The following is a 27,678-nucleotide window of genomic DNA, read 5'->3' as shown; positions in this document are numbered from 1 at the left end:
TCACCTCTCCCGGCTTCACTTTCTTGATCTGGAAAGTGAGTAATAGCCTACCTCACAGGGGCATGTTGAAAATCAAATACACAAATTAAAGCCTAAGTTCAGTATTAATTATGAAGAACATAATTAATGTGATTAGTGAGAGGTTTTTCTTGTACTCCCTTCGTGTTGCTTCATTGGTCTATACCAGTGATTTTCAACCAATGTGCTGCCAGAGACACAGTGGTGTGCCACAACAAATTTTCAAACCTGCAATATCTGACTATTTAGTTAGGGGTACTGACCTCTTTTTCTTTAGATTGTCAAATTAAAAAATGACAGCAGCCAATAAAACAATAGATATGCACTATGAATGAATCAAAATTATACTATTTGTTGTCAGATCAGCAAAGTATGTATATTTTTGGTGTGCTGCAGAATTTTAATAATCAGCTCACATGTGCCGTGAGATGCAAAAGATTGAAGGTTGCTGGTCTACACCATGTAAAGTGTCTGGCTTGACACTAAGGACTCAGTCATTTCTGTCAGCTCGTCTGATTATCAAACAAGGGAATAATTGTCTAAGGCAAATTGAGTTATTTAAAAACTTATAATTCGTTACTGAATCTACAGATATGGTGAACTTTGTGTGTTCACCTTCTGTTCTTAAAAAAAATTTAGCATTTCATTTTGAAACAATTTGAGAATTTTAAAAACTACAAAAATACTGCGAAGATGCACTGTATACCTTTACCCAGCTTCCTCAAGTGTTAACATCTTATGTGACCATGGTACAATTATCTAAACCAGGAGATTAACATTTCTACAGTACTTCTAACTAATCTATAGGCTTTTCTATTTTCTAATCTAGCTAATCTACTGCAACTTCATCAGTTGTCCCACTAATGTCCCTTTTCTGTCTAGGCTCCAGTTTAGTATCCTGCATTGATTTAGTTTTTCTGTCTTCTTAATTCACTCTAGTCTACACCATCAGTCTTTCTTTGTTTTAATCTTGACACTGTAGAAAAATAAATAGTGGCCAGTTATTTTGCATAATAGAATGGCCTTTAATTTGGGTTCATCTTAAGTGTCCTCATCCCTGCTTTCAAGTTTTCCCTTTTTTTACAAGAATACTATGATGTAATATTGTGATCTTCTCAGTGCATAATATTAACAAGTTTTTTCCTACAGATCCCTTCTATATTTAAAATATCAGTATGTATTGGATCCCAAACTATGTTGCTCTATTCTACTCTCTAGAATCTGCTAAATTGAATTGATCATATATCAAAATTCTCCTCTAATCTTATTTTCTTACTTTTGTTAATATTATTACTCTGCATCTCTTTACCTTGACTTCCAACCTCAAAGCTACTTTTAAATTTTCTTCTTGTTTCCTTAGGTCTCCATCTGCTTGACCTGCTTTTTGTCTAACCCCAATCTAGCCTAATTTGCAAACTGTCAGATAGTACTGATCAGAAATTAAATGTATTGTATTAAAGGGGGGAACTAGATAAGGTTTAGTTAGTAAACATAGAAAACATCATCTTTAAATTCAGAAATGAGTATGAGAGTGACCAGTGTTTACATTTTTTCAACCGTGAGAGTGAGATTGAGCCAAGAGCACAGTTGGAGACATCAATGGGAATAAGGATCCCATTGAGAGGGATCTGGAGTAGGCATCTCGCCCTGGGCTCTGGTTACAGACTGCCTTCTATTTAATAATATTATGGCAAAAATATCTACATGCACCTATAATAAACAGTAATAATTAGGGGCAGAACAAGAAGCTTAGAGAGGCTGGCATAGTGTACAAAGATGAAATCTTGAGGGTATCACTTAAAAACTGTATTGCACCTCTGAGCCAAAGAACTTGGGTATTGACAATTTAGGGGTCTCCTGCTAATATGGGTGTAGCCCATGTAAATAAGGAGTTTTCCTTAGTTCACATTGCCTCACCTTCTTTACCGATCGATGGCCATCTTCGCCAGGATGAAATTCTGGGACTGGGAGTCAGAAGGATACATCATCTTGATGCATTAGCGTAGGTCACTTAGTTGTGGCAGCTGCTTTTTCTGCTGTCTCACTGCTCCAAATGAGAGTTGAGTATTTGTCCTGCACTACCACGGGCCAAGGTGTTAGTATAGAATAGAGGAGACATTAACCCACACCCAGTAAATTTCCTCTCACTTTTGCACTTTTGCTGTCACTTGTCTCCCTGCATGGAGGGCCCTCGGAAGCCCTTATACCCAACCAAGCTTTAACAGTCTTAAAAAGCCTGGTCATAAATTGATAAATATGCTTCAGTTACTTTCAGGAGATGGTGGTTCATTCAAGTAGTGTGCCAGATCCTATAGTAGCCACCTATACATATTTTGAAATACCTGGCTAGGTTAAGCCTAAGACTTTCATTAGTATTCTGAAGTAGAAACTTATGCCTCTGCTGTTGCCATGTGAGTTAATCATTCCAGAATAGGTACAGCAATAACATTTTTTTTAAAGAGCTACAATGGTATTTTTCACAGAAATAGAATAAGTAGTCCCTAAATTTGTATGGAACCAGAAAAGACCCCAAGTAGCCAAAGCAATCTTGAGAAAGAACAAAGCTGGAGCCATCACACTTCCTGATTTCAAACTATATTACAAAGCTACAGTAATGCAAACAATATGGTATTAGCATGAAAACAGATACATGGATCAATAGAACAGAAGAGAGCCTAGAAATAAACCCACACATATACGGTCAATTAATTTACGACAAAGGAGCCAAGAATATCCAATGGTGAAAGGATAGTCTCTTCAATAAATGGTTTTGGGAAAACCAGATAGCCACATGCAAAAGAATGAAACGGGACCATTAGCTTATACTGTACAGAAAAATCAACTCAAAATGGATTAAAGACTTGAATGTAAGACCTGAAACCATAAAACTCCGAGAAGAAAACTTAGTAAGGGGGTAAGGTGATGAGTTTTTGGATTTGACACCAAAATAAAGTCAACAAAAGCAAAAATAAACAAGTGAGACTATATCAACCTAAAAGACTGCACACATAGAAAACCGTCAACAAAATGAAGAGGCAACCTATCAAATGGGACAAATTATTTGCAAATTATATATTTGATAAGAGGTTAATACCCAAACTATAAAAAAGAACTCAATAAGGAAAAGAAAAATGCTATTTAAAAATGGTCTGAGAATCTGAATAGACAATTTTCCAACGAAGACACATATGGCCGACAGGTACACGAAAGGTGCTCGACATCAGTAATCATCAGGGAAATGCAAATCAAAGCACAGTGAGACATTACCTGTTACAATGGCTGTTATCAATAAAACAAAAAATAAAGTGTTGGAAAGGATATGGAGAAAAGGGAACCCTTGCATACCACTTATGGATTGTAAATTGGTGCAGCCAGAAAATTAAAAATAGAGCTGTAGGATCTATTAATTCTACTTCTGGATATTTATCCAAAGCAGATGAAATCACTATCTCAAAAAGATATCTCTCCCCTCCCATGTTCATTGTAACAATAGCCAAGAAGTGGAAACAATCTAAGTGTCTCTATCAGCAGATGAATGTATAAAGAAGATATGGGATGTGTGGGTGTATAAATATATGTGTGTATTATTCAGCCATAAAAAAGGAATTCTTGCCATTGCAACATGGAGATGGACCTTGAGGGCATTATGTTAACTGAAATGAGTCAAAGAAAGACTTATAATCTGACCTCACTTTATGTGGATTCTAACAAAAAAATAAAATGAACTCATAGATAATAGAGAACAGACGTGGTTGCCAGAGATGGTGGGTAATTTGTAACTATGTGAGGTGACGGTTGTTAACTAGACTACTTTTGGGTAATCATTTTGCAGTATATACATATATCAAATCATTATGGTATACATCTAAAATTAATACAATATTATATGTCAATTATACTTCAATTGTAAAAAACAAAAACCTATGATTAATAATTATTTAGGCTCTGTTGGAAGGTAGTAGCCATATAAGTAGTGCTTTCTAGTCTGAAAAATTAAAAAGTCTCCTTAAAATGATAACATATAGGCATTTCAAAATCAAATCTATATTCTTTAATTCAGTAAACATTTGTGAGTACCCGCTCTATGCTAGGCACTACTCCGGGCATTTTGAAGATGTATTAATAAAGTTAGAACAATAATTTCTGCTTCCGTGGCATTCATATTCTTTTAGCAAAGACAGCGGATTTAAAAGTGTGTTAGAATATAGTAAGTGCTTTAAAAAAAAAAAAAGAACTAGGTAAGGAAGATTGGAGGAGCCAGAGATGGGAGAAGGTGAGGGGAATCGGAGTGGGCCTAGTTAAAGGCGCCACAGGGGGAAGTGGGAGATGTTGGTCAAAGGGTACAAACCTTGAGATGTAATACACTGCGTGGTGACTGTAGTTAACAATATTGTACTGTTTGTTTCTTTGTTTGTTTTGATGGTACTGACTTTTGAAAACTTGAAAGAAGTGAGGAAGTTGACCACCTAACTATATAGGGAAGATTTTAAGCCAAAGGAACAGGAGGTGCTCTAAGGCAGGCATCTCACCAAGGAGAAGGTGTGGCTAAGTAGATAGTGAGGGATGCAGAATAGAGATAAGATTAGAGATTGGGGGTCAGTGGTAGTGCAAGTCATGTGGGACCTTAGAGGCCATGGTAAGGACTTCGCCTTTTCCTAGGTGAAATGGGAACTGTTGTAGGGGTTTTGAGCAGAGGACTGACGGGGTGTTTTTATATCATAAGACATGTCAGTTATCATCATAAGTGTTATAAATGATTTACTTTCCTGTTGAGAGACAGGAATTCTCTAGATTCATTTTGCTAAACCCAGCTAAACAATTTATAGGCAACAGATTAAGTCAAAATCATATAGAAGAGTTGAAAATTAAGGATTGAAAGAAAATATAAAGAATAACAAAGAGAAAACAATAGCTGAAGAATTAAAATTAGACAAAATGAAATTCAAGGCATAAAAAGATTTAAAAGGACAAAGAATGGTTCATATGTATAACAACCACAATTACTATAAAATTATAGTAGTTTACATATTTTTAGATAACTAAAAAATAGCATCAAAACATATAAAGCAATAAGCAATTGAAATCCAAGACACTAACTAAATTACAGTCATGTTGAAAGATTGTCTGTTTATATTCTTATGTGTGTGATATGTACATGCAAATATAGGCATATATGCATATAGCCCTGTATAAAAATACATATTTATGTATAAATACATGAGACATACATATATACATTCATTTGTTCAGATCTATAAACACATGTACTGGTGCATCATGAAATATAATATATCCTAAATTGAGTTCTGGAATCAATTTGTATGTTCAATTTTACTCTCTGTTTTCCCTGGAGAAAGCTTTTAAATATTTCTGGAACAAAAAATGTTGTTGTAGTTTCAGCTGTGTCTACAAGCACTTTCATTATTTCTGTCATTATTACTGCTGCATAATCTGAACATAAAGAAATGTGGTGCTGTAACAAATGACCTCCCAGTACCGACAGTTACAGCAGCAGCGTTTCAATACTGATGAAAAATTTCCCATCGAGATCTCTGGCCAGGTTTACATAAACCAAACAGGAAATGGCTGCCACTATTCACATTAAATCCACACTGTTCGGTGTAACTTTATCTATGTTTTACATTACAGTAAAATCTCTTTTATTCTCAACTGGTGAAATTTTATCCTTTTTAGTTGGAAAAAGATAACTCGAGGTTTTATATGTGATATTCTTGTTTGTCCTTTGATAAGATCTTTTAAAGATAGTTTTTTTAAGTTGTTCTACTTTTTGATTATTTAAATGTAATGAACTTTGTAAATTTTTATGATAGGAAGAGGTTTGTTACGACTTTTTCCCAATGGACTGCTAATACAAGTTAGCTTGTCTAGCCCATGTGCTAGATGCTGTCAGGATCAAACTGCCTTTGACTTTCACACCTCTCAGGGGACTAGTAATTGTTGTGTTCAAACAGCCTGTAATTGTGATCCCGCTGGCTTTCTCAGTATGCTTCTGGCTATTAGAATCATTAAACAACTCAGCACCTGTTAACAGCATTGTAAATATTCAACCCTGCTTGTGTGCAGGTTGAGTCCAATATAGAGAAATCTTACAGAGCTCAGCCTCATAAATTAGAGCTTCTGACAAGTCAATTATTGTGAAACTGGGTTTCTCTGTGAAATAAATGAAATAACATGCTGACAAAAAGGTAGGCTGTCTGTTTATGGCAAATAGAAGATAATGACTTGATGATTCAATGCAGTGAGCGTGAAAATACTTTGTATTCTTTATCAGTAATTAAACAGTTGTGTAATATTTCTGTTTAACTAACAAGTAAATTATAAATTTTGTACTGTGGAGAGTACAACATGAAAACAAACCTTTTTACTTAACTGTTGCATGCTTTTTCAAGTTAATAAAGTGATTACTGAAATTATATGTACTGTTTTAAGCTAAATGCTTGTAAGTATTAAGGTTAGAAATTGCACGAGGACTGATAAGTTCACGTGGTGGAAGTGAGTGTGAAAATACATTATCTCTCAAATATTTTGTTAAGCTAAAAAAATAACTTTATATTTACTTGTATTATTTAACATTGTCTTGTGAATTTTATGTCTATTTAAGATGTAGTGCTATCTCACTTTTATAAGTATTTGAAATGCTTTAAGCATCCTTAGAATCTCTGTTGAAATATTAACAAAGAGTACTAGGTATAAATCAGCACAGTTACATCGTTAACAAAAACAGGTGCATTTTAGAGTATTTGTGTTTATTGGATGCATAGGAGACAAGTACTTCAATTATTGAGATTTTATTATTATATTCTTGAATATAATATTTTAACTAGCATTCTCTATATTTAGAAGTTGCTGCTTTTTATAAATAAGTAAATAAATAAATAAATAAATAAATAAATAAAACATATCACTTAAGCCAGAATTTGCAAAGTAAAGAATTTTAGGGATTTCTAAGTTCTAGATTTCCCCAGATATTGTAAGGATGAAAGTGTTGATATTGAATAAATTTTATGTAAATTCAATCACTTAAATTAAATTTTGCAATTTTTTTCTTGTGCAAGTCAACAAGAATGTTGGTGAGTGCATTCAAAAAGAACTGTATATTAAGAAGAAATACCAATGGAAGTTTTTTAAGTTATTCTGCTCAAAAAGTTTTTAATTTTTAGCAAGTTAGATTATGGATAACATTTTATTGTAATCATCAGATAATATCAGATAATAATCATCTCAGAGACATGATTTTACTTGATTTTTTTTTGCAGTTTATTTTTAATGTTTAAGAAATGTTTATCCTGTATGTTAACTGTATGTTATCTGGATGAAAGCTAGAAATTAGTCTGAAAATGTTTTAGTAGACTTAAATAAACATGACAAGGGATCTTAGACCATCAAAATATATCTTATACATACATAAAACAGTAAATCAAATATATATGTAAAAAAGAACCTATAATTTTTAAAGGAAAGTTTTTATTATTAACAGTTTTAAATATTGTCTGTATTATTTGTAAGTGTACCAAATTTATTTACTAAGTCATAAAATGATAATGTTGGCTTGATTATATTTATTAGGGAATGGCTCGTGGTAATCAGTAGTGAAATCTATGAGATTCTTTTGTTTTTAACTGGCATGATAAATTTATGGATAAAAACAACATTTTTAACTTTCTATTTTTAATGGCAATATTATTTTCATAAGGTCTTCTGTAACTTTAATTGTATAGCTTCATTCACACTCTGTAAATGATAACATTTATTTAATGTCCTGGACACATTTTCACTAGTCTTTTTAATTTAGAAATAACTTTATTAATTGTTGATATGTATTTATGCAGATACCTAGGAAAAAGTGTTGAAAAAGTTAAAGGCTTATCAAGCCAAAAATGTAGGCTTATCAAGCCAGTAGTACCCCCTTTATCCATGGGGGATACATTCAAGACCCACCAGCAGATGCCTGAAACTGGACATAAAGTTTAATTTGTAAATTAGGCACAGTAGGAGATTAACAACAACAATAATAACAACAATTATGACAATATACTGTAATAAAAATTATGTGAAAGTGGTCACTCGTTTCAGGGGTTTTCTTGCTGGAGTCTCTGTACAGGCTCAATGCTCCTGGCACAACACGTTGCGTTCAGTTAGAACTCATTTTCTGATCATGTCTTCTCCCCACAAATTTAGTGCCTTTTTATCTTAAACTAAGCACTTATCGAGTACAATGGCCGTAACCTGCAGTTTGAGAGGTGCAATAGCAAAACTAGCACAATTTTTTTTCTTCACAATTCCAAGGGAAACAAATTTATTCTTATCACAGATCTTCCCAACCTCAGCATATGATTTTTCCCTCTGCTTATTAGGTCAAGCACTTTGACCTTTTCACTTAAAGGGAACACTTTGTAGCTTAGCTTTGGCATACATGAACTACCAGGATCATTACCCCTGTCCTGTGCTTGGAGGCCACCATTAAGTAAAAGGAGAGTTACCTGAACACAGCACTGCAGCGCTGTGACAGCCCATCCAGGGACGACTTGGCTATCACGTGACTAACATAATACAGGTGGTGTGTATGGAGTAGATGAAGGGATGGTTCACGTCCCCAGTGGGACTTAGTGGGTGCAAGATTTCGTCATCTACTCAGAATGGTGCACAATTTAAAACTTCTGAATTGTTTATTTCTGGAATTTTCTATTTAACATTTTGGACTGCAGTTGACCATGGGTAACTGAAACCAAAGTAAGGACTTATAGTGCAGAAAGTTTGTCTGATAAATGTCATTTGTTGAGGAAAAAATGTGAGACAAAATATATAAATACAACTCAAACAATATAGAGGTTAGGGGCACTGACCCCTGTGCAGTTGACAATCCGTGTATAACTTTTGACTCCCCAAATACTTCACTAATAGCCTACTGTCGACCAGAAGTCTAACCTATAACATAGCAGTCAATTAACACATATTTTGTTATATGTACAACATACTGTATTCTTACGATAAAGTAAGCTAAGGAAAAAATGTTAAGAAGATCTTAAGGAAAATACATTTACAGAATTTATTGAAAAAACCCATGTGTAATGGGCCCGTGCAGTTCACATCTGTGTTCAAGGCCAACCGGAATTTGGGATGGCCTTGGGGGCCTGCCTCCTTGGTGAACAGAATTTTTATTTTCACCTCTGAAGAAGAATACATTCTTCTAACTAAGTACTTCTTAACCACTTTTCTGGGTGAAATATTTTCTAATGGTTTCTGATGCAAGTTTTTTACTTTCGTGTATGCCTGGTTGGATGAAAGTAGGTACATTTTGTTTAAGATCATATCCGCACTGGTTTCAATTCTTCTCTGTTTGTTCATTTATAAGTATTGCTTAATTCTGATCTATGACAAGAACTTTTCCAGGAAAGTCAATAATTTTTTACTGACTACCAATTTATTATAAAAATCAAAATCCTCAGCATGTAAAAATGATGATTTATGTAATTTTTACAAATAAATAGCCTGTAAATCACCCTTACTCAGTGGATACTCTCATGTTTGGTTGTACCTGGCCACTTATGCTAACTTCTCTTTCAAATGAAAATGTATTCGGCCATGATTTAGGACCTGCTTTGTATATTTGAAAATAAATTTTTATAGTATACTGACCCAAAATATTTCCCTTTGAAGAAAGGGGAAAATTACCACACTGACAGATTGTGGTTTTCTTCAGGCCTCTCAAATTAAGATCATTCACACTTTCTTCAAGCTCTGAATATCCCCTTCCCAGTCCAGTACAGATGCAGAACCCTTGTCCTGGGGTTTCAGTGACAGGTCTCTTCTCTGAGGCCACTTCTACTCCGGTTCCTCGATTTGGATGGAGGCAGGCATATAAACTCTTCGTGCTGACTAAGGGAGGGGGTTCACCCAGCAAGAACTAGAGATCTGACATGACTGTGGGAGCAGGCCCTCACCTTTTGGATCTCTTCCCAAACACAGAGTTCTAGTGATCTTAGGAATTTGCCGGAAACCTTCAGGTGAATTGCATGTTCTCAGGCTTTTTACTTGGAAATTGTACAAAACCTATGTTTCGTCGTATAGGAATTTGGTTAAACTGCTTTATTGTTAGCCTGATGATGTCCCTTCTAGTCTTTAGAATGACATTTATAAGTGTTAGGAGAATAGTAATTGACTACCTTTCCTAAAAGAACTCATCTACCACCCAAATCAAAAGGGTTTTTTTCAATTTAAAAAAATTTTATTTATTTATTCTCAGAGAGAGGGGAAGGGGAGGGGAAAGAGAGGAAAACATCAATGTGTGGTTGCCTCTAGCATGCCCCCCACTGGGGACCCAGCCTGCAACCCAGGCATGTGCTTTGACTGGGAATCAAACTGGTGACCCTTTGGTTCTCAAGCCACTGCTCAGTCCACTAAGCCACACCAGCCAGGGGAGTTTTTGGGGTTTTGTTAAGTTAGTGAGGATGGGTTCTTATATATAAAAGAGAGAGCTGTATGTTTATATATAATATGCTTCTCACCTTTTATATATCTAGTACATAAGTTTAGTTTGCTGTAAATGTCTAAACTGAAGTAAGGCCAGTTTTAACGCTGGGAAGTTAGTACTTTTTCCTGTTTTGGGGGGTGGTTAAATAGTTTTTATTTTTCAATTATAGTTGACATAATATATTAGTTTCAGGTGTACAACCCCATGATTAGACATTGACGTAATTGCGAAGTTACCACGCCAATAAAGCAGTACCTGTCTAACACTATACAAAGTCATTACAATATTGTTGGCTATTATTACCTATGCTATATTCTACATGTCAGTGACTATTTTGTAACTACCAATTTGTAGTTCTTAATCCTTTTTCGCCATTCCCCAAATCACCTCCCATCTGGCAACTGTCAAAGTGTTCTCTATATCTATGAGTCTCTGTTCTCGTTCATTTCTTTCATTTTTTAGATTCCACATATAACTGATATCATATGGCATTTCTCTCTCTCTCTGACTTCACTCAGCACAATACCCTCCAGGTCCCTCCATGTTGTTGCAGATGGCAAGATTTCATCCTTTTTTATGCCTGAGTCGTACTCCATTGTATACATGCACCACTTCTTCTTTTTTTTTTTTTTAATTTATTTATTTATTTATTTATTTTTTATTTTTTAATATATTTATTGATTATGCTATTACAGTTGTCCCATTTCCCCCCCCACTCCACTCCATCCTGCCCACCCCCCTCCCTCCCACATTCCCCCCCTATAGTTCATGTCCATAGGTCATACTTATAAGTTCTTTGGCTTCTACATTTCCTACACTATTTTTACCCTCCCCCTGTCTATTTTCCACCTATCATCTATGCTACTTATTCTCTGTACCTTTCCCCCCCTCTCCCCCTCCCACTCCCCTATTGGCAACCCTCATGTTCTAGTTGTTTGCCTAATTTGCTCTCGTTTTTGTTTTATGTGTGGTCGTTAATAACTGTGGGTTTGCTGTCATTTTTACTGTTCCTATTTTTGATCTTCTTTTTCTTAGGTAACTCCCTTTAACATTTCATATAATAAGGGCTTGGTGATGATGAGCTTCTTTAACTTGACCTTATCTGAGAAGCACTTTATCTTCCCTTCCATTCTAAATGATAGCTTTGCTGGATACAGTAATCTTGGATGTAGGTCCTTGCGTTTAATCTTGGGTAATGTAATTATGTTGTGCCTTGGTGTGTTCCTCCTTGGGTCCAGCTTCTTTGGGACTCTCTGAGCTTCCTGGACTTCCCGGAAGTCTATTTCCTTTGCCAGATTAGGGAAGTTCTCCTTCATTATTTGTTCAATTAAGTTTTCAATTTTTTGTTCTTCCTCTTCTCCTTCTGGCACCCCTATAATTCGGATGTTGGAATGTTTCAAGGCGTCCGGGAGGTTCCTAAGCCTCTCATTTTTCCAAGTTCTTGTTTCTTCATTCTTTTCTGGTTGGATGTTCCTTTCTTCCTTCTGGTCCATACCATTGATTTGAGTCCCAATTTCCTTCTCATCACTATTGGTTCCCTGTACATTTTCCTTTGTTTCTCTTAGCATAGGCTTCATTTTTTCATCTGTTTTTCGAATAGATTCAACCAAGTCTGTGAGCATATTGATAACCAGTGCTTTGAACTGTGCATCCGATAGGTTGGCTATCTCTTCATCGCTTAGTTGTATTTTTTTTCAGGAGCTTTGAAGTGTTCTGTCATTTGGGCCATTTTTTTTTTTGTCTGTCTGTCTTGGCGCGTCTGTTACTTTAAGGGGCGGAGCCTTAGGTGTTCACCGGGGTGGGGTAACGCTGGTCACTGCGCTGTGACGCTGTACGTGGGGGCGGGGCCGAGTGGGAGCAATGGCGCCCGCCTCACTCTCCTCCGGCTTTCAATCTTTCACTCCGCTACCCACAATCAAACTGGGCCACTCTGGTGCTGGTTCCCGAGTAAGTGGGCCTGTGCGCACTCTAGGCCCCTGTGGGTCTCTCCAACAACCTCTCCTGTGAGGCTGGGAGTCTCTCCTGCTGCTGCCCCAACCCCCACGGGCACTTTCAATCAGAGGTTTGAGGCTTTATTTCCCCGAGCTGGAGCCCTGGATTGCGCGGTCTGCTTCTCTCCCCACAGTTCGCCCGGTTTATCTCTGTTCGAATGTGGGGTCGAAGGGTGCTACCCCCTGCTCAGCCTGCCCCGTTCTCCGCCACTCTGAGTCCGGCCCTCTCGGTTTATCTGTGCGAATGTGGGGCCGCAGGGTCTGCTAGTGCTCAGACTGCCTGCGCCATTTGTCCCACACTCCGCCAGTCTCAGTCCCGCCACAGCCACGCGAGTCCTCTCCACCCCGGTGCCCGTCTCCGCCCCTCCTACCAGTCTGGATGAATGTTTATTTTCTATTTCCTTGGTGTTGGTCCCCCTTGCTGTTCGATTCTCTGTCAGTTCTGGTTGTGCGAGGAGGCGCAGTGTGTCTACCTACGCCGCCATCTTGGTTCTCTGACACACCACTTCTTCTTTATCCACTCATCTATTGATGGACACTCAGGTTGCTTCCATATCTTAGCTATTGTAAATAATGCTGCAGTGAACATATAAATGTATATGTCTTTTTGATTTAGTGTTTTGGGTTTCTTTGGATAAATACCTAGAGTTGAAGTTGCTGGATCCTTGTTTGTCTCTTGTTATATAGACACATATAGCCTATGTCTCTGTATAACATATAGCCCCCCATATATAGCCTATAGAGACATATAGCCTTTGTTTTAAAGTCTATTTTATCTAGTATAAGTATTGCCACCCTACCTTTATTGTTTTGCTTTGTTTCCACTTTCATGAAATATCCTTTTTCATCCCTTTACTTTCAGTCTGTGTTTGTCTTTTGATCTGAAGTGAGTCTCTAGTACACAGCATACTTAAGGGTCTTCATTTTGTTATCCAGTCAGCCATTGTATGTCTTGATTAGAGCGTGGAAAGTTGGAATATTTTTAATGTGGTGCTGAACTTTATCTGCTTATTTTACATATTTTCAATGTATTGTCATTGTTCACCAGTGGCAACAAACCTTAGTACAGGTATATTGATCTGTAAAATGGAATGGTTTCACATTTGCCTTATTTCTTTGAATTGCTGTAAATGTAATTGTTTTTTTAATATGAAAAAAACAATGTGAAACTGAAGCATTAGTTTTAATAGAAGATATCTTGAAACCTTGCTTATTTTCCAGCTACTACAATTTGAATGATGTGAGCCACGACTCTGTGAACAAGTTTCTGTCTCACCTGATTGAGAAGTCTCTGGTTGAATTGGAACATTCCTATTGTATTGAAATTGGAGAGGTATGACTCAGTCACACACATTTCGATTGAAAAGTTTGCTTAGCTTTTTAACAATAGGGCTTTTGCTTCTAGTGATGACCAAAAAGTTTAACAAAATTGTTGTAGTAACAACTGCAGTATGAATTACTAATTTTATAAATTTATGCACTTCTATTGTAATTTTTCTTTATGTCACTTTATCTTTCATTTGAACTAGGATAATCGGAGCATTGAACCTCTGACATATGGCCGAATTGCCTCTTATTATTATTTGAAGCACCAAACAGTTAAAATGTTCAAGGAGCGCTTGAAACCTGAATGCAGTACCGAAGAACTGCTTTCAATTCTAAGTGTGAGTTTCGTGTTGTTATTGCATTTTTTTTTAATATAAAGGGATTGTATTTTATATATCCCATACTTTCTCTTAATTTTAGTCTTAAATTGTTGCCATCCAGCTCCTCTTGAAATTTGGCAGAAACTATTTATGAAGTCCTTTCATCTGTCAAACAAGATCACTAAAGCAACATATCTGAACCAAGTTCCCCATGGATAAAGTGGCCATGTAATTTATCATCCAAACTTGGATCTTCTGAGAATGGAATGGGGCCCTATTAATATTTAAGTCAGGATAATAGGTATAAACTGGGCTATCCTCAGCAGCTAGGTGATCACCCTAGCGTCAATATAATAATCTCTCTGTATTATAATTGAAAGCCCTTCTTATTACTTCTTTAGGGTAATTCTTCTTGAATCCATGGTGTTACTGAAGTTGCTTTACATAAGGATCCATATGATTAAGTTCTCTTAGAATTAATACCAGAGAAGCTGTTTAACTCCTCACTTCCCCCCTTCCAAAAAAACTGAAGTTAAAGTTACTATTAGAAGTAACTTTTTCATCTTCCTTTCTGCATATTATATATGCCTTATTTATTTATTTTTGTCTTTGTTGAGTTTAAGTATAATAATTTACCATATAACTTTATTGACACATTAGTCAGGATATACCCATATTTTGCCATGTATAATGCGCTCCCATGTATACTGTGCGCCACATTTTTGGCCCAAACTTTCAGGGAAAAAATCTTTCATTTTAATTTTTAATTCAATTATTTATTTATTTATATTTAGATATTTTTGTATTATAAAGGAATTTTAGCATTTATTTTGAACATATTATGGTATAACAAATTTTATGTAATAAATAATCAAAAACACAAGAACTACAGGGTACAGGAAATTTTATGTACTGGTAACAAATTAGTGCCAACCATGTATAATGCGCATCCTTATTTTTCCCTCAAAAATTTGAGCAAAAAAATGTTCATTATACACAGCAAAATACAGTATGTCACAAGCAAATACTGTATATTATCTTACCCCTAAGGTGTGTTGGTGCTTTTTAAAAAGTTTAGGACCACTGATTAGTCTTTGTGGTCCTTCTCATATTAATTCACTGATTCTGAGGTGGTTTACTTGCTTATTAGCTTTTTTGTACCTTTCCTATTGCTTTATCATTCTTAATAGGGTTTAATCCCCCATTAACAGTTTTTCACTTTTTCATTGTTTTCCCTTTGAGAAACTAGTGTATAGACTTTGTGCAACATCAGGCTAAGTATAACTGTAGTGAGTCCAAAAATATTTGTTATGAACTGATGAACGGATGGCTCCTGTATTAATCAGTTTTCTGTTGTTAGCTCTATAGAAAAGAGTAGAGGATTAAAGTAGAGGCAGCTACTGGAAAATGTTTTTTTGTAAAATTAAAAATTCATTTCTGAGGTAAGAATGTTAAAAAACATGAAGAATTTTTTAGATCCCTAAGAATGAGGTTGCAGCATTATTTATAATTTCCCAGTCAGAGATTCATAAAAACAGGATGTATCTGAGAAAAAGACAGTAAAATAATGGTTAACCAGTTTGGGAAATTATCTTAAACTAGTATCTGTGAGATTTAAGAATACAATTTTCCTTCATATTTACCTACTTTGATGTATTTATTTAATCCACGATTTAAAAGTATTTGTCTACCTTGGGAACTCATATATTAACACCTTTAAGCACTTTTCATGTGCCAGGTGCTGTTCTAGCAATTTTCCACTGTGTGGGTTCTTAACTACTACACTATGCTGCCTCTTACATGCCACACACACAGACACACACACGAGGGAGAGAGGATGCTGAGGGGGAAGGTACAACGTATGTCATGTTAAAACTGAATGCATATTGCTTGTAAAGGAGGCTGGTAAAACCATATGCCCATTATGTCTGTATTCCCCTCAACCCCACTAAAAGAGTCAAAAAATGTGTACAGACAAAGGCAATTAAGTCATCATTTTCTTCAGTCTTCTCAATGAAAAGGCGTTGATCAGAACAAGAGGTCTGTCCACATCTTTCCAACAGCCTATTTCTTTCCAACATCACACTGCCTAAAACCAGTAGACTGATCTCATGGTATATTTTTTATTAAAATTAAGTCAACTCTTTTGTGAATAACTAAACAAAACAAATCATCTGCAAATATATGTAAGATAAACTCAATAGTATATTTTTACAAGTATAGTTCACTGGTACCCCCTTTTGAATTTCCACAGCAACAATGATATAATCACTTTATCCTATGGTGTGTAGTCCAAGAAACTCGAACTTCTTATAGTGTCTAAGCCTGTAATATCTTAGCGGGAATTGTTCGAATGAGGGTACTGGGACATGGAACTGTGGGACTCGCATCTCACAAGGAGATCTACAGGTGCCACTGTTGTTACTCTCTTGTCTAGAAAGTAGTCTTTGTTCAAAAGAGAACATATGAATACTAACAGAAACATTAAATAATAAAGTAAGATTGTATTTGGAGTAATTACAATGCAATTTCTGAAATCATTTTTTCATTGAGAAGTTTTTAAAATGTTTTCTGTGTCTACACCCAGGATTCCTAAATGAGTCACATAGCCTCTTCTCTACGCTCTTTTCCAAAAAATACATACTGATCTCCTTGTGGTTTTGAAACCAGGAGGCGGAAGATGGAGATGACAGCTTAGAGAAGAGGGTGATAAGCACAACACAGAGCAAAGAAAAGCAGTGGGGGTGGCATTAGTGTTTCAAAGGCCTCCTTCCATTATCTTTGTTTTTGTGTTAACAATGCTTAATTATGTCACCTTATGTTTTGAACAATTCAGTGTTATAACTCAATCACTTCGGTGTCTCCTTTTACTAAGATACAACACTGATGCTTCTAAAGTCATTTTAAAACTTCTTTTAAATTATTAATTAAAAGGCACTTTAAGTATTCCTGAGAAGATCACAACTGAAAATCTTCTATTTTCTTGGTTATTGTTTTGAACTTACTATTACATTTTTAACAATTTAATGTTCTCACTATTTCTTAGGATACATATTGTATTTAACTTCTGAGTTTTGTGGGGGAGGTTGTATTAATGACAGTGTAGAAATTATGATGTTTAAGATTTTGTTAGGTCCTTTGAATATGTTGCAGTGTGATTATTGTTGGCACAAAGAAAAATAATCTAGATTATAACCATAGAATGGAAAAAGAATATTAAAACATTGAGTCGCACTTCTAACAAGCATTTAAAAATACATAAGCCTATTATTTCTCTTCAGTTGTCATAAAAACATAGTTTCAAATGATGATCCCTAGATTTTATATATTTGTAACTGATAATTAGTGTGGTTTTTTTAGGCCTTTCTTTAGAGAAGATATATGCGTATATTTAGAATTTCATACTTCACCATAGAGTTGTTTTTCCTTTATTTAAATGAATTGGAATTCTCACACTTTGATCATTTTATATATTGCTATCAACTTTTCTAAAATAAGAATTAGAATTTTTTGAGTAGGACTATAATTTTATTGCCATATTAATATTTACCGGATAAGATACTTTCATTCAAAAATAAGAGAAAATATTTAATCAGATCATTTATTTCATGGTATGCTTCCTTTCACAGTGTTTTTGAAACTGTAGACTTCCCTCTCACACAGGGTTTCATAGCAGAAGGTTGTCAGGTTTGATTAAAAATTTCATGCATTAGGTACATTTATACCCTACCTTCTGAATTCTACCTTCTTTGTTCTTCTATCATTTGGATGGTTGGGGTTGGCCTTGAAGTTTGCAGAATTATATTGACAGTATCACCCTTTTAACCAAAGGATGGAGGCAACAGGAAATTTCTGAGTTTAAGATGAAAACTAAACTCTTCCAAACAGTAATGAGCCTCTGCTAAATGAAATTGTCTTAATATCTGAAGCAGATAGAGAAACATGCATAAATTAGATGTTTTATTCTTAATATGTTACTCTACATTTGTCTATATTAAATTTTATCAGTTACATTTCTACCCAAAAACCATTATTGATTTACTCAAAAAATACTTATTTTGTGCATACAATGTGTGAGGCTCTTGTTTCTCTCTAGGGGCCAAAGATAGGAGATAGAATAGGGAACATTATTGGCAAAGTGTGTGTGTGTGTGTGTGTGTGTGTGTGTGTGTGTGTGTGTGTGTGTGTGTGTGAATACACAAATAAACTATGGGCCATGGTAATAAACTATAAAACACACTTGGGTGTTGTTACTAACAGAGGTCACCAGCTCAGTCTGATGCTCTAAGAATGACAGCAGAATGTTGCCCGTCATCAGAACCAGTCTCCGAAATAAAACAGATAATAGTATTCTGTCCTTCATATTCATTTTCCCTATGCAGGAGATTCGCTGTATACGTATCTCCTGGCCCCACATCAAAGAACATCCTAGAGACGTCTGAGTGAGTCCAACTGAGCTACTCAAATGATAGAAGATATGTGAAAGGGCATTTCAATCTGGAAAGGCAAAGGCTTTGAATCGATGAAACTGAAATTCCAATCGTGAGCTGTAGTAGGGGAGGCCCCTTTAGATCTTGAACAGGGTAACTTTTTCAATTAGGAGGAAGTTCCATCTGATCCTGCAAGTAATCAACTCAGAGTTATTACTTCAATTGATGGATATAATATAGGCCAAAAATACAGAGATTCAAAAGGGGCTGGAATGGATTTATTAATGATAAACCACTAAAGAACTGGAAAAGGAGATGGAATTGTGCCTGTCATGTTTGGTGTGATGGATGATGACCATTCCGTTACAGATCAGGGAAGGCAAGGACGATGACTAGACCTGTGTGGCATGTTTTTTTTTTTTTCTCTTGGCCCACTAGATACTCAGAATATTTTTATCCTTCACAATATTGGGGGAGGGGTTGTTTTCCTTTCTTTAAATCTAACAATCTGTTATAGGTGCTTATTCCTGTTGATTATTACTCTGTTATACAGGGTGTGGCAAAAGTAGGTTTAACTTGTTTGCATGAAAAAACAATACAATAATTAATAAAGAATAATAAAGAATAAATGTTCACATACAACTTTAAACCTACTTTTGCTCCACCCTGTGTATAAATCTTTATTTCAGTCAACACTGAAAAAGAAAATGCACTTCCACTGATGTCTTTTTGTAGTAACACCTCTTTTAACACCTCTCTTACTTTCTCTTCCTCCCAAGAAATCGAACTCTTTCTGGATACATTTTGAGGTGCCATTGCTTTTAAATGATAGGAAAATACTGTGTTCTGGGTGTAAGGCCACAGACTGTATTGAGACTCTCTGTCTTCACTAATGTTGTTCGATAATAATAACCCATTTATTTAAATCTTATCTTTCCAATATATCCATTAAATAATAATAACCACTACCTTTCATTGAGCACCTACTACAAAGACATTTTAGTACACATTATCTATATATAGCCCTTTCTATATATAGCTGCATATCTATATACAGCCCTTTGTGGTCAATGTTAATATACAGAAAACAAAATTGAAGTTTAATGAGATTAATTAAGTTTTCCAGGTTCTATAGAAAGTAGCTCTTTAGAACTCTTCTCTATATCTTCCTTCCTCTCCTAGACATATTTTATCCTTTTCCTATGATTTAATTCCAACTATAAAAAAAATTTTAAAGAAATGAAATGTAAGGTATATACTTTTAAAAAGTCAATCAAGAAAGTTATTTTAAAATTATGTGTGACCTTGTAACTAATAATCATAGGTATTAAATGCATAAATGCAGACATTAATTACTGGCAAAATCTTTATTTCAATATTCCTTATTTGAAAACATATATTTTAAGTTTTAAACTATATAATGCTATTTGGAAAGGTTAGATATTTTATAAGAACTCTTGCCAAGTTTTTTTAACACCATGAATTAATAAGCTTTATAATTAAGGCATCTGCTTCACACTTCTATTTTTAACCGGTGACATTACATCTGTCTTGCTCCATTAATGCCCTTCTCCTACTTATGGAAGCATTTAGCAGTTTTGGCAACAGGGATTACATGGCATAGAGTAAGTAGTCTAATTAGATATAAGTGAAAATCCTGAGGGAAAGGGACATTTAAAAAGTAATTTGAAGAATCTCTTAATGATGTTGGCACTGAAAGCCCAGGTCCAGAGTGGAAAGTGCCTGTCGTCATGGCGAACAGGGACCGCGATTTGAAGTGCTCAGTAGACAGTAATAGAAATGAAAAGATTACGAAGTTAGAGAAAATTTATTTGAATACATTTTGCAGAATATGCTTGCTGTAGTATTAAGAGCTTAGAAAGAAAGCAAAGTATGTCCCAAATGTACCTGTCTCTATAATTTTCCAAAAAAGAAACTTCTTAAAGACATACACAGTTGTTATGGTTGTCGTGACTACACAGAAATAGGAGATTATATATAAAATATCCAGCTTGAAAAATTGTGAGAATGTTACTTTTCCACAGAGTCTTGGATATTGACTGAAAGTTGGGGTTTTGTGTGTTAATATAAAACAGAACCATTCCAAATTTAGAAAATGACCAGAGCAATAGGATTTTTACATATCAGTATATTTCTAAGTTTGGCACTTCCGTAGTGCTTTCTGTAAAAGCAAACTGATTCTTTGCCCACATCTAGAACAGTTTTCAATAATATAGCATTTTCAGTGCTTGAATTTTGTCCTGTTTGGAGCACAGCTACAAAATTTTTGATAGAAAAATGCAAATATATCTTTCTTAAACATGTGATTGGAAAAATTAAGCAAGAATTTTTAAGAAATAGAAATTTTAAATGAAGAAAATAAAAAGGACAAGCAGATATGAATAGTATTGGTAGGGGACCCAGCATGTAAAATTAAAGAGTTCATTAAAGGGAAAATGAAAGGAAGGAAAGGTTAACTGAGTAACAGTGAACACCACCAACCTCATGGCCTTGCATTTCCAAATAACCTCCTGACAATTGCAGGATCCCATCTGCTGCTCTCTGTCTTCCTACTGGGGAAACCTGATGGGCTGTCTTCCAGGGGGTGTGAGAAGGCTCCCCTCACCCTCAGGCTGGGGAGCTGACTGGCATCTTTGGAGAGGCACAGATGGTAAAATGCCTTGAAAAAAAGTACCTTTCTATTTCTCTTGGTCTCTTTCCCTTGAGACCTTCTCTATTCTTCATTCCTTCTTAGCTTCTTTCTAGCTTTCTGCACTTTTATAAGCTTTCCACATTACAAAGTGAAATATTCTTTCTTGCTAAAAGTCTCAGATATGTTTTGCTGTGATTTAGTAGATTGCTCTAAAGATTTTAAGCTGATTGTGTTCTGATGAGTATAAAATATGTTTGTTATAGCATCTGAAATTTGTCCTATTATAATTTTCAATTTTTTTAAATTACCTTTGGCTTCATAAACTGTCCCACATAATAACAACCGTCAATTACTAGTATTCTAAAGGTTGGCAGATAAGGTGGTTAATTCAAAAATGAGTTTAGATACCAGAGTATGAATAGCTTTAATATTTCTGTTGTTGTCACCTAGTTTAACTTTCTCATTTTTTCAAATAACAAAGACCAAGTATTATCCAACATGACACAGTCAGTATGGAAAAATACTATAAAAACTCAGCTCCCAACAGGGAAAGGGCAAAATTCAAATCAGAATTCATACCATACCAGCCACCTTTTTAAATGACCTTCTCTTTTTTCCCCTTTGCTGATTTGTACTTTTTTTCCCCTCTTCTTTGCTTCTTATTTTGCCCTTTTATTTAAACTTACAAAGTAAGATACACAGAAAGGGTACACCATTAACCTTCTCAGCCTGAGCTATGTATAAAAAATACTTTTGGCTTGTCAAGATTTGTTAAGATTTCCTAAGTGTTCTATCCAATATTCAGTGTACTTCAGGGAATACTGAAGAAATAGAAGACAGACCCATGTCTTTTAAAGGAGATTTGTGTCAGATCCCAAAGAGCACCATAAAAATAGAGGAATAGGCTTGTGCTGAATATGTCTGTCTCGTCGGCTTTTATTGATTAATATAGCTTTACCTGTGCGTGGGAAGTGTTCACTCATGTTTACAGCCTTCGAGGCTAAAGAGCTGCTGACGTTGTTCTCTCCAAACGTCAGTGTTTCCAGCCCAGCCTATGGGCAGGAGTGGATCACCAACCACCTGGGAGTCATGTAAGAGCAAGTACAAAGGGAGACTGCATTTAGGCATTTTTAAATTGTAAATATAATCTTGAAAGTTTTTGTATGAATTAAGTTATATTTATAAAACCCCAAGGTAGTTTGCTTTTCAGGGAACCCTATCATGAATCATTGGGCAAAGAAAATCTTTATTAACTTGGTTTTGAAAATAATTTAATATCATAATTATTTAGAATTGTCAGTACACATTCAATCACATTGTGGAAGTAAAAATTTAATGAAAATAACATTGAATATTTTCTTGCCAGGCATAAACTCTCTTTCCTAAATCCTAGTCCTTTATCACTTCATTCTGCTTTGAGTAAAAAGAGCATAGTTTAGACTTTAAAAAATAAGTGGAGAATGAATGGAAACTTTAACATTGCATAAAATCTTTATTTTTAATATAATTTTCATATGCTGGAAATTGGTTTCTGCTCAAAATGTTTCTAATTTCATCCCAATGAAGTTCAAGTTCTCTAAATTATCATTAGGGTCTCATTACTCCAGCAGGGGGAGCAGTTCAGAAATCACTGCTGCTTGCTCTCTCAGTTCATGTTGGTGATCAGAAGTGTTCCCAAAGGTTCGAGGTTCCTGTCCTGACACTTCCAACACGAAGAATGCCACGATGATGCGTAAACTAATAAATAGGCCACCCTGCCTTTTATTGTCACAGAGCAGTCAGGGAGGAAACTAATTGATCATTCTCAGTACTTAAAGCCTACTGAATGTATTTCAGTTTCATTTCTGTGGAACAGAGCAAAAGAAAAGGTAAACATCCTAAGACCCTTCCCTACCTCCGAACAGTAGGAGCAGAGTACTACAATATTACATTATTTTGGAAATATTTCATTTCAAAAAATAATAATAATCATAGAGATACTCTTCGGTGCTGAGGAACATACAACTTTTTTAGGTTAACTAGCATGCCAAGCCTTTTCTCTATGTAAGGATGTATAGAAACACAGTAAAATCACTATTTTATTAGACAGAATAGTCCTTTGCTCATTTATAGTACTCAGTAAATGTTAGCTATTATTTAATGAAGGTTATTACTGAGTATATTCTATGTTCCAGGCATGGAATATAGCAGCAAAAACTAGGCTGATAAAATTCCGGTAGTCCTGGATCTTATATTCATAGTGGGGCTTATAAACAAACAAGTAAATAAATATTTTATATAATTTCAGTTGTGAGATTTTTTTAAAAAATAAGGCAATTTGTGTAACTATCTAACCACTATGTTGTATACCTGAAAGTAATATTATATTAAATGTCATCTGTAACTGAAAAGTTTCTTAAAAAATTGGAAAAAATAAAACAAGAGTGTGAAGGTAACTAGAGGAGGCTGTGTATTTCAAAAAAGAACTGAGTGACACAAAAAAGCAAGCCTTGGGGAAGAAATTATAGACAGGGAATAACAAATGGAAAGGCCATGGGGCGGGAGCTACTCACCAGGTTTGAGGAAGAGCAGGAAAGCCGGAGTGGCAGAGTGGAATAAGCACTGGGAGACCATGCTGGACAGCGGCTGGGTCACCTGCAGCCTTACTGAGGAGTTTGAATTTTATCCTAAGTCTTCAGCGAAGTCTTCAGAGAGATTTCAATCAAAAGAGTAATGTGATATTGTTTATTCTGGAAAGACTGCTGTGGCTCCTTCATAGAGAATTAATTATTGCAGAAAGTACAGATGAGAGAAAATGGCTTAGATAGACTGGTCAGAAATTAAAATGATGGCTAGTAATTGGACTCAGGATGTGTTGAAGGTAGTTACAAATCGACAGAGGAAATAAAAATGCCTGAGTTTTTGGCCTGAAGAAGTGAAGAAGTGTGGGTAAAGAACAGGGTCTGGTGATAGGAAAATGGATGATACTTAAAATTTCAAAGTCATGAGATTGGCTGAGATCATCTGGGCTGTGAGTGTTGACAAATCTGAAGGTTGAGGTCTGGGAACTCTAGCATGTTGAGGATAGGATAGAAGGAGCGGAAGGTTGGTCAGCAAAGAATACCTAGAATGAGGAACTGTACGTGAGAAGGAAACCTTTCAGGACAATGCACTATCCTGAAACCAAGGGAGGAAAAACTATCTCAAGAAGAGGGTGGTGATTAACTTAGTTAAAGACTATTGATAGGGACTGGATGAGAGCTAAGATTAATCATTTGACTTGCTGGAGATCCTAAATGTCTTTAAGGTATAATTTCAGTGGAATGATAGGAGACAAAGGCCTTATTTGAGAGGACTCAACAGGGAATGAATTTTAAGAAAGTAGAGACAGCAAATACAGCTAATTCTTAACATGGAGCGGGTGAGGGGGAAATAATAGATATCAATTTCTTTTTCCTTAAGATGTTATAGCATATTTGCATGCTGATAGAAATGATCCTATAGAGAGGGGAAAAATGCTGCTGTAGAGTAAAATTCTTAAGAAAATGAAATAGGAATCTTGTAAGTTGAGAATTGGCCTGTGGTAGAAGTAGAGACAATTTATGCATTGTAACAAGAAAAACAACAGCTTTGAAATACAGATGCAAGGAGGCCGAGGTGGTAGGATAATGAAGAAATTCTCTCCAGTTTGCTTTAATTGTTTTCATTAACTAAGAAGCAAAGTCATGAGTTGAAACTGAGGAGGTGGGAAAAGACCTGTAAATGTGGGCAAAGACCACTAATAGACTCAGGTAGTTAGAGTATGGTGAAATGAATATAATATTTGCATTTAGGAAGCATGGGTTCAAATTTCACCTTGTCCTTTTACTTTCTTTATGTAAGTGGCAAGTCATTTACTCTCTCTAAGCCTCAGTTTCCTCATTCATTAAAAAAGTGCAGTTGTATCTGCCCTACTTATCATCACAATGTGAAGATCTAATGAGGTAGAACATAAGTGTTCAAACATCGGACCTTGATCTAGATTGGTTTTTGTTTTGTGTTGTTTTACTTTAGGTTTATTATTTGCGTTTTGCATTCAAGACTGCCATACACTAGACCAGCGATTTTCAACCTTTTTCATCTCATGGCACACATAAACTAATTACTAAAATTCTTCGGCACACCAAAAAATGTATTTTTTGCTGACTAACAAAACAAAATAGGTATAATTTTTATTGATTCACAAAAAAATAGTAATGATAGAATTGTCCACCCTTTTTGCTCCAGAGTGACTTTTTTTTTTGTTAATTTTTTTTTACATTCAATATTATTCTGTATTAGTTTGAAGTGTACAGCATAGGGGTTAGACAATCATATACTTTACAGACTGGTCTCCCCGCTATTTTAAGTACCCACCTGGAGCCATACATAGCTGCTACAATATTATTGACTATATTCCCTAAATGATTTATATCTGTGACTATTATGTACTGACCAATTTGTACTTCTTTTTTTTTGATATATTTATTGATTATGCTATTACAGTTGTCCCATTTCCGCCCCTTCACTCAACTCCATCCTGCCCACCCCCTCCCTCTCACATTCGCCCCCTATAGTTCATGTCCATGGGTCATACTTGTAAGTTCTTTGGCTTCTACATTTCCTACACTATTCTTACCCTCCCCCTGTCTATTTTCCACCTACCATTTATGCTACTTATTCTCTGTACCTTTCCCCCCCTCTCCCCCTCCCACTCCCCTATTGACAACCCTCCATGTGATCTCCATCTCTGTGGTTCTGTTCCTGTTCTAGTTGTTTGCTTAGTTTTCTTTTGTTTTGGTTTTAGGTGTGGTTGTTTATAACTGTGAGTTTGCTGTCATTTTTACTGTTCCTATTTTTTATCTTCTTTTTCTTAGGTAAGTCCCTTTAACATTTCATATAATAAGGGCTTGGTGATGATGAACTCCTTGAACTTGACCTTATCTGAGAAGCACTTTATCTGCCCTTTCATTCTAAATGATAGCTTTGTTGGATACAGTAATCTTGGATGTAGGCCCTTGCCTTTCATGACTTGGAATACTTCTTGCCAGCCCCTTCTTGCCTGTAAGGTTTCTTTCAAGAAATCAGCTGACAGTCTTATGGGAAGTCCTTTGTAGGTAACTGTCTCCTTTTCTCTTGCTGCTTCTAAGATTCTCTCCTTCTGCTTAATCTTGGGGAATGTAATTGTGATGTGCCTTGGTGTGTTCCTCCTTGGGTCCAGCTTCTTTGGGACTCTCTGAGCTTCCTGGACTTCCTGGAAATCTATTTCCTTTGCCAGACTGGGGAAGTTCTCCTTCATTATTTGTTCAAATAAGTTTTCCTTTTTTGTTCTTCCTCTTCTCCTTCTGGCACCCCTATAATTCGGATGTTGGAACGTTTCAAGATGTCCTGGAGGTTCCTAAGCCTCTCCTCATTTTTCTGAATTCTTGTTTCTTCATTCTTTTCTGGTTGGATGTTTCTTTCTTCCTTCTGGTCCACACCATTGATTTGAGTCCCAGTTTCCTTCGCATCACTATTGGTTCCCTGTACATTTTCCTTTGTTTCTTTTAGCATAGGCTTCATTTTTTCATCTGGTTTTCAAACAGATTCAACCAATTCTGTGAGCATCTTGATAACCAGTGCTTTGAACTGTGCATCCGATAGGTTGGCTATCTCTTCCTCACTTAGTTGTATTTTTCTGGAGCTTTGAAGTGTTCTGTCATTTGGGCCTTTTTTTTTTTTTTTTTTGTCTTGGTGCGTCTGTTACTTTAAGGGGCGGAGCCTTAGGTGTCCCCAGGGCGGGGTAACGCTGGTCTCTGTGCTGTGACACTGTACGTGGGGGAGGGGCCGAGAGGGAGCAATGGCTCCCGCTCCACTCTCCACTGGACCTCAATCTTTCACTCCGCTACCCACAATCAAACTGGGCCCCTCTGGTGCTGGTTCCCGAGTGGGTGGGCTTGTGCACGTCCTAGGCCCCTGTGGGTCTCTCCAACGACCTCTCCTGTGAGGCTGGGAGTCTCTCCTGCTGCCTCCCCAACCCCCACGGGCGCTTTCAATCAGAGGTTTGAGGCTTTATTTCCCTGCGCTGGAGCCCTGGGTTACTTGGTCTGCTTTGCTCCTCGCCGTTTTTCCCCGGTTTATCTGTGTGCGAATATGGGGCCACGGGGTGCTACCCGCAGCTCTGCCTGCCCCATTCGTCCCACACTTCGCCACTGTCACGCGAGTCCTCTCCGCCCCTCCTACCGGTCTGGATGTGTGTTTCTTTTTTATCTACTTGGTGTCGGACTTCCTTGCCGTTCGATTTTCTGTCAGTTCTGGTTGTGCGAAGAGGCGCAGTGTGTCTACCTACGCCACCATCTTGGTTCTCCCCCAGAGTGACTTTTTTTAAAAATCAGGTTCTTACACTTACATAGAAGCATTTCTGGTACCAAGAATTAACCAGACTTATTATGCAACGTAACCAATAGGACGT

The 27,678-nt window shown here is 36.1% G+C and overlaps 1 protein-coding gene across 5 annotated transcripts in view; it reads left to right on the top strand.

Moving 5' to 3' along the window:
* ASCC3 (activating signal cointegrator 1 complex subunit 3) overlaps window positions 1–27,678 on the top strand; it is a 327,691-nt gene that overhangs the window by 236,858 nt on the left and 63,155 nt on the right. For all 5 annotated transcript variants that reach the window (XM_024551762.3, XM_045188637.3, XM_053914249.2 and 2 more), the window contains 2 exons: window positions 13,723–13,834; window positions 14,031–14,165. In XM_024551762.3, coding sequence (XP_024407530.2) covers window positions 13,723–13,834; window positions 14,031–14,165 — 247 coding nt within the window. The remainder of the gene's footprint in view (window positions 1–13,722; window positions 13,835–14,030; window positions 14,166–27,678) is intronic.

The sequence above is a fragment of the Desmodus rotundus genome, chromosome 11 (assembly GCF_022682495.2).
Source record: "Desmodus rotundus isolate HL8 chromosome 11, HLdesRot8A.1, whole genome shotgun sequence".
Lineage (NCBI taxonomy): Eukaryota > Metazoa > Chordata > Mammalia > Chiroptera > Phyllostomidae > Desmodus > Desmodus rotundus.
This window is presented reverse-complemented; position numbering and strand designations above follow the sequence as displayed.